At 43.9% G+C, this 8,090-nt stretch overlaps 1 protein-coding gene across 1 annotated transcript in view; it reads right to left on the bottom strand.

The window, feature by feature from the left end:
* Positions 1-890: 890 nt before the first annotated feature.
* The window catches only part of LOC311047197 (mothers against decapentaplegic homolog 6-like), a 20,985-nt gene continuing 13,785 nt past the window's right edge, over positions 891-8,090 (bottom strand). The window contains exon 4 of the mRNA XM_084059843.1: positions 891-2,131. Within this exon, the coding sequence (XP_083915969.1) occupies positions 1,488-2,131 (644 nt within the window). The 3' untranslated portion in view covers positions 891-1,487. The remainder of the gene's footprint in view (positions 2,132-8,090) is intronic.

The following is an 8,090-nucleotide window of genomic DNA, read 5'->3' as shown; positions in this document are numbered from 1 at the left end:
CTGTAATTCTGTCCTTCCTTCAGTATCTCTTTGCCCTGGGCCAGGCAGAGTCAGCTATCAGGGTCTACCTTGCAGCACTCTGTACTGTTCATGAGAAGTGTGATCTTGTGTTCGTGGGAACACATTCCCTGCATGGCGTCACAAATTTGTGAGAGGGGTGAGACAGACTCATCCATCCACAGAAGCCTCTACTAAACTCCTGGGACCTCCAGGTGATTCTCAGGGCTCTTTGTGTGCACCCTTTAGAGCCATTGTCCAAAAAATAAAAAAGATAATAAATAATACGCTACCTTTGCACGTCCACGATGATATTGACATTTGTGACATTTCTGTTATTGCGACACGCACTGAAAATATAGTTACATTCTTATTATATATACCTCTATCTATCTATCTATCTATCTATCTATCTGTGTATATATATATATATATATATATATATATATATATATATATATATATATATATATAAATATATATAAATATATATCTATAATTAAAAAACTTAAGACGTTGTCGAGGTACAACTGTGCATCAATGCCTAGACAGTAGTAATTACTGTATAGCACTGGTATAACAAAACCAACACAAATCCATTTATATAATATCAATACTTTATTGTCGATGTGTGAATGACATACTTTTTCAAGAATTGGGTAAATCATGAGAACATAAACCAGCTTTGTCTTATTTTTGCAGTTTACCTACTTTCAAAGACACTGAAAAACTCAGTAAAGCATATATAGAATCAAAAGTGCATGTTCCTGTTCCTTTTATTTTGTCCATGTACACATTACACATAAATAATTGCATTGTAAAAATGACTCAAGTATTTACAAGTATAATATATTTTATATAATATATAAAGTCTTATATTAAATCTAGGTAGATTATATTTAGGTTACTTGTTTGAGAAACCTCACATGTGACTCTGGTCTGTGTGTGTGTGTGTGTGTGTGTGTGTGTGTGTGTGTGTGTGTGTGTGTGTGTGTGTGTGTGTGTGTGTGTGTGTGTGTGTGTGTGTGTGTGCGTGCGGGTGTGCGGGTGTGCGGTGTGTGTGTGCGTGCGTGCATGTTGGAGGGGTTGTACTGTACCATATCTATGTATTTAAGAACAAATGTTTTGTATTTGCATATTGTCTTTTTTAATTGCATATGAACTGGAAGTGGGTGTGGCCTGTGCCAGCAAAAGAGATTGATATTTAGATGTTTTCAAAGTTTACATTTTCTGGCTGCCACCTTGAGTGAGATGAATTTAAAATAAAGTACTCATGACAAAAAAGAATAAATGCGTTTAAAAAAAATATATGAAATACCGTTGATCAACTTCACAGGTAATGATAAAATCTAGTGCTTGGATTCAGTTGCACCCCATCTGTGTGTGTGAATATGTGTGTGTGTGTGTGTGTGTGTGTGTGTGTGTGTGTGTGTGTGTGTGTGTGTGTGTGTGTGTGTGTGTGTGTGTGTGTGTGTGTGTGTGTGTGTGTGCTATCTGTGGTTGTTGAGCAGCACCTCCAGCCAGCAGGGGCAAGAGGTGATAAACTGTCTGGAGTAGCAGGGGCCCCAGCCCTTGGCAAAGCTGATGCGGACACTGTGGGGGTCCCAGGGACCCTCCTGGCACTCAGGCTTTACGCCGTGTTCCACAATCCAGCTGGAGCGCTCATAGTCAAATACCTTGAGGGAGTAACCTGGCATCACCCTCTTCACACACAGTCCCAGTCCCCGGGCGCTGGGCAGGTCCAGAGTGGGTGAATGGACGAACACCGGGTGCTGGCTGCGGTTGTACAACCACACGCCATCTGGCTCCCGGCTCAGCACTATGCCGTAGCCGATTTTGCTGCGTATCTGTTGCACACCGCTGCCCGTCCCACTTCCGCTTCCATGGAGACGGTTGCCGTGAAGCGGCAGAGCGCCGCTGTTACCAGCGTTGTCCTGGTGACTATGGTAGGAGTTGGTGTGGAGCTGGCCCAGGCAGAGGCCCGTGCCCTGAGGTAGGTCATAGAATATGCTGAGAGAGGGCTCGTGGGCCGGGTAGAGGCGACCCACGCGCGTCCGCTGCTCCCAGTAGGCGACGCTGCACCAGTGAGAGCGGCGACCGCCGGACGTCGTGGAGCCCAGGGAGGTACCAGTGTCTGAAGCACATGAAACAGAAAAGAGAGGAAGGATTATTGTGAGTGCTTGTTGTACCAGAATCAGAAATCTGATTATTGGCCAAGCATATTCACATACAAGGATTTTTACTTGGTGAATTACTCTCAGACAGAGAAAAAACATACAGTGAAATAAAAGAACATAGAATATAAGAGTATGATTTACATTTAAGTATTAAAGTGAAAATAGGAATATGAATATCGGTTAGGGTTAGGGTTAGTGAGCAAAGTGTAAGCAATGTGACGAGTATTGTTTGTATATCATATAATATTGTACAGAGGACAGAGGAGTATTGTACAGAGGAGTTGAAAATATTGCAATAATATTGCTTAGATATTGTAGATATTGTATTGCACTTAATCACACACCCAGCCTTTATTTGCCCTGGGTGAAGTGAGTGATAATAGTATTAGTACAGAGAGGGTGATAAGCTTGCGCTGATTGGTCAGTTGCTGTATCTTCCCTAGTGGCTTTACAGCAATCAGCGCAAACTAAAACTGCATCTTCCCAAGAGTTTATGCAACAGCTGAGCTGACCAGTTATTGCAGCTAAAGTACCACCACAGGGTGAATTAGCATCATGAGTGACCTTCTTGCTGAAGGAACTCAAATATGTATGAAACTCTGGCAGTTCATCATTAACAGTTAAGGTTAATAGGTTAATCTATTATGTATTCAACTAAAGAGTTGATCAAATGCTATTTTCTTGTTGTCTTTGTGAATGAATAAGGCTATGGGTATAAATTATTTACCAGCATTCGTCATTGCCCTTCATGTCCAACTGCGGGCTACCATATCAGCCTGATGCAGCCTGCCTTGGGAATACCAAATTCCTGGGTGATAGTCTATATGTATATAAAGTACGTAAGCCTTGCTGAGCCATGTGGCAGGAGCCTATCTCCTGTTTCTGTAGCGTGAGGCGGCTTGATGTACGAGTACATCCCCTGGACATGACACTAGTATGTCACAGGGACTTACCCCCAATCCAACCCTTGATACTGAATGCCAAGCAGGGAGGCATTTGGTCTCATTTTTATAGGTTTGACCCGGCTGGGGATATCAAACCCTGACCTCTCAATCTCAAGGCGGACACTCTAACCACAAGGCCACTGGTGCTATATGTGTATTTTGTAATTACCGTATGTCAGTTGTTTTTCAACAAGTTACTTTGTGGAAAGAGGCGATGGGAGAGGAAGTTCCCGTCTCATGAAGGGAGGTTTTCATTCACCACCACACTCTGCCATTCACGGCCTTCCAATTCATGAAAATCTCTAGTTAATGTCATATATTGTATACATTTGTCAACAATCTTTCAATGATCACCAAAAGCAGATTTCAATTTCCTACTTCTATCAAAACAACTGTGACCATTACAATCTTTAGGTCCAGAGAGGGCTGAATGTCTCGTGGCCTCAATCCCTGTCCCTATACCATATGGGTGAGCTGGGGGGGTGCCCAGCATTCAGCTCCCTGACAACCCAGCACAAGCCCATGAACCCCTGACCCCCCAGCCCCCATGCTATCAGCTCGCATTAACTCCCACACAGAGTGATGCCATTATTTTGCTCCAGAGACTCTATTGACATAGAGGATTTAAAGGCCCATGTGCTTGTGGCCCCATTCCTTTCATACGCCAGCTAGCACGGCTCCCCCTTCTTCTATCAGGGGCCAGAATGGTTGCCCTTTTCCCATTAACAAGCTGTTTTTTTTTGTGAAACTGGGGCAGAGATTAGGCTAGCTCTGTTAGCACACCAGCCATTTTAGTTTACGGGGTGTAAGGAGGGGGTTGATGATGTTTAAGGGAGATGAATGTCGGGGGGCTATATATGAGTGTGTGTGTGTGTTTGTGTGTGTGTGTTTGTGTGTGTGTGTGTGTGTGTGTGTGTGTGTGTGTGTGTGTGTGTGTGTGTGTGTGTGTGTGTGTGTGTGTGTGTGTGTGTGTGTGTGTGTGTGTGTGTGTGTGTGTGTGTGTGTGTGTGTGTGTGTGTGCGCGCGTGCGTGCGTGCGTGCGTGCGTGCGTGCGTAGCTGATACACACAGGCATGTGCAGTGGTTGATGAGCTATCGCCTCACACAAACGAACACAGAAATTAGGCCTGCTGATCCAAACAGTGCATCCATCACAAACACACACACTTTTTTTTGTTTCTCAAAATTGTGCTTCTCATCTGAGGCCCACGTGTGTCATTAGTAAATTCCAGGCTGGCAACTCCTGCGGTCTGGAGGTTTTACAGCTCACAAATAAGAGAGAGCAGGCTGCTCAACTAGCGGAATCTTTCTCTTTTTACACACATACACACACACACAGTCACACACTTTTACAAGCCATGCTCTTCCCTGTAATAAGGCAACACAAACATGTCTGCGGAAACACAGGGAGACTTTATGTGAGCTCACTATCAAACTGATTCCCAAAGTAGACATAAACCAAAATACACAATAAAATTCTCGGTATTAATTGAACTCTGAGAGTGAACAAATGTAACCAAATGGTCCCATAAAAGGGTCCAACTACAGAGCACTCAACATGCAGTATTTAAATATTAGCTTGGCTTTGTTAACATTAACAGCGCAAAGCAAGATAAACAATCCATGTACATTACAATGTTACCATAACATTTAATTATTATAAAGGCTTAGACTTTAATTCAGATTTTTACAATTATGATTAAAATGTGTACCCTAAGTGGTTTTAAGTATTACAGATAAAATGGATGGAGTGTTACATTGTGACGTTACATTAAATACTAAATCAAAGTTTCCGCTGGTATTTGACAGCTCTTGCAGTAGACCATGTCATAATTCTTTTTGGCACACATCTAATAGGTGTCATCATCCTCACCTTGGCTATCATCCAACTTAAGTATAATGAGCTTGTGTGAGGAGAGCGGCGAGGAACGAGAGGTGAAAGGCTGCAAACTCTGTCAATGAAATGTATAAATAAGGGTTCAAATCTGAGGTTACCTGTATATTTACGTTTGGCTTTGGGAAGTGAAAGAAAATGTGTGTGTGTGTGTGTGTGTGTGTGTGTGTGTGTGTGTGTGTGTGTGTGTGTGTGTGTGTGTGTGTGCGTGTGCGTGTGCGTGTGCGTGTGCGCGTGCGTGTGTGTGTGTGTGTGCGTGCGTGTGTGCGTGCGCGTGTGCGTACGTGTGTGTGTGTGTGTGTGCGTGCGTGTGTTTATGCTTCCATGTCTTCATCTGTGTGTGTGGGTGTTAAAGACAGAGGGAGGGAGAGAGAGGGCTGGCAGCAATTACAGTGTTCTGCAACCATTTAACCCAACCACCATTTAACAGCTCTGTTTACCAATTAGATAAGTAGCTTTTGTTATTGCATTTTCAAAATCACCCTCTTTTAGTGCCAATCTCATGGAAAGCCCAGTAAAACATACTCTTTTTACTTAAAAAAGTGTGTATTTGTGTTTGTGTGTGAGTGTGTGCGTGTGCTTGCGTGCGTGCGTGTGTTGGGGGGGATATACAATGATGCAAAAAAAATGCAACACAACCAATATTTTCAAAGAGTCATGAATCTTGCCGCGTGATGTCATTCACCATGAAGAATGTTTGTAAACTATGAATGAAGTGAATCTCAGAGTAAAGCGAGTTTTGGTTTTGTTTCATTTATTTGTGGAAAATAGTGGCAATCCAAGTTCAGGGGTCAAAGAAGCAGTTTCCTGCTGGTTCCCCACAGGCTCCCCACAGGCTCTTGAACCAGGGCTTCAAACCAGCACAACGCCCGTGACTCTCCCACTTCAATTCTTTCTCTTTCTCCCCATGGGGGTTTTGCCCAGAACTGAACTCCCTGCTTTGCACCTCTCCCTCCAAATGTAGGCACACAGACTCCTGCCAGCCTCAACTAGTATGGAGGTAAGGAAAGTTGGTGAGAAAGAGAGAGAGAGAGAGAGAGAGAGAGAGAGAGAGAGAGAGAGAGAGAGAGAGAGAGAGAGAGAGAGAGAGAGAGAGAGAGATACCCTGCCAACCATAACCAGCATCCATGGAAAAAGTGGAGGGGGAGAGACAGAGACAGAGTGAGAGGGGGGGGTGAGGGAGGGAAAGAGAGCCATGCATGTCTTTCATCCAGTGCCAAGGATTAGATTCCCCTCCAGTTATTAGACTCTTCCACTGCGTTGAAAGAAGCGGGTGGTTTGAGGTGGGCGGTTCGGGTAGAATTCAGCTACTGACAAACCTGGGCCCCTCCCCTCCATTATTTATGACCAAGATGCTTTGTTTCGATTAAACTTCCTCACCCCCCACCCCACCCCACTCCCAGAAGGGGGAAAAAACACTGTAAAAATAAAGGCGAAAGCAAAAACACCCCTCCCTGGCTGCGAATGGTAGGCTCTGTGTTGTTTGAGACAACTATCATTACAGAGCAACTTCAATCCAGCAAGCCACATTTAGGCTGGCGTCTGGACTATCTCTGCCATCAGAGGGCTGTGTTATCAGCCAGACATGGACTTTACAGTAGCATACAACAGGGGCCTTCCTGCGCGAACACACGCAAATATGTGCATGCACATACACAGTACAATCCTGATGGTTAATTTAACTTGTGTATAAATGGACCCTTACAGGTTAAATTACCACTCCGGATGTTACTGGAGCACACACACACACACACACACACACACACACACACACACACACACACACACACACACACACACACACACACACACACACACACACACACACACACACACACACATTTTCTTTCACTTCCTAAAGCCAAAAGTTCTTGCACACAATACACGCATACAGTTTTTTCTGTCTGTCCCTCTCCATTGTGCTACGTATCTTGTGATGCAGTGCAGAGAGTGATTAGGCATCTTATCAGCAGAGCCCTTCATTTAGGCTTTTCACTTTAGAAGACAGTCAGGGAGGCAAGTCTCTGCCTCCAGTCAATCATATTGCCCAGTCATACAAATAGGCCTACATACCTAGAGGCCACGGGTAAACAAAACCACAGGAAAGGTACTGTCCTCTCCTGTAAAATTCCTAAGAAGAAGTACTCGAAGGCAAGTCTAGAAAGCCTCGGTCCATCTCCTTCAACAGGAAGCGAGAAAGCAACCCGTTTCCTGCATTTCTGTCACATCAAAGTGCGCTATGGAGTGCACAGCACAAGGAAGCCAGGTTTGTCCTGCATAGTAGGACATTATAAAAAGCGAGAACAGCTATTTATCATATAAATATGTACATCACTTTTCCCTGTCTTTATTCTGTTTTGTCCCCAGTTGTTATTTCATTTAGCTTACTTAATTCCATCTGAGTCAGTAAGACAAGCTTGATCTAAGAACTCTATTCAGCACCAATCATCTGGGTGAAAATGTCAGGCTCCATTGTCTTAAGTTTAGAACATTTCTTTTCTTCTTCTTCTTCTTCTTTTAAACCGCACTCAACTTTCAAACTTCATAATGAACAGTTCTGATTTTCAAATGTTGAATAGAGAATGTCTCTAGAAGACTGATATTGCAGCCAGAACCAAGTATTCTGCATGGTTATCCATTCATGGAACTCATGTGTGTGTGTGTGTGTGTGTGTGTGTGTGTGTGTGTGTGTGTGTGTGTGTGTGTGTGTGTGTGTGTGTGAGAGGATGCGGAGATGACAGGTGGCGAGGCGGGCGGGGGAACTTTCCACGAAGTTGCTCTTTCTTATTGCCTTTCTATGCTTTTTTTTGGTCATATGTGTTATTTAAATGACGATCGATTGCAGACGCCAGATTTATCAACACACCTCCATTCTCACACTGTGATTGGCAGGATTGATGAAAATACACTTTTTAAACACTTCCGGGCTAAAGGTCTCATGCATGAAAAACGCACGCACCTTGGGCACTCGCGTGCATCTGAATGAGCTTCGGTTGAACCCCACGGGCACACCCATGCACGTTCTTCGCTCGTGCATGTCACGGTTTGAACCGGGTTTAAAAGGTTTATTTTCATCAAG

Source organism: Gymnoscopelus microlampas, assembly GCF_963454915.1.
Source record: "Gymnoscopelus microlampas genome assembly, chromosome: 1".
In the NCBI taxonomy this organism is placed as follows: domain Eukaryota; kingdom Metazoa; phylum Chordata; class Actinopteri; order Myctophiformes; family Myctophidae; genus Gymnoscopelus; species Gymnoscopelus microlampas.
This window is presented reverse-complemented; position numbering and strand designations above follow the sequence as displayed.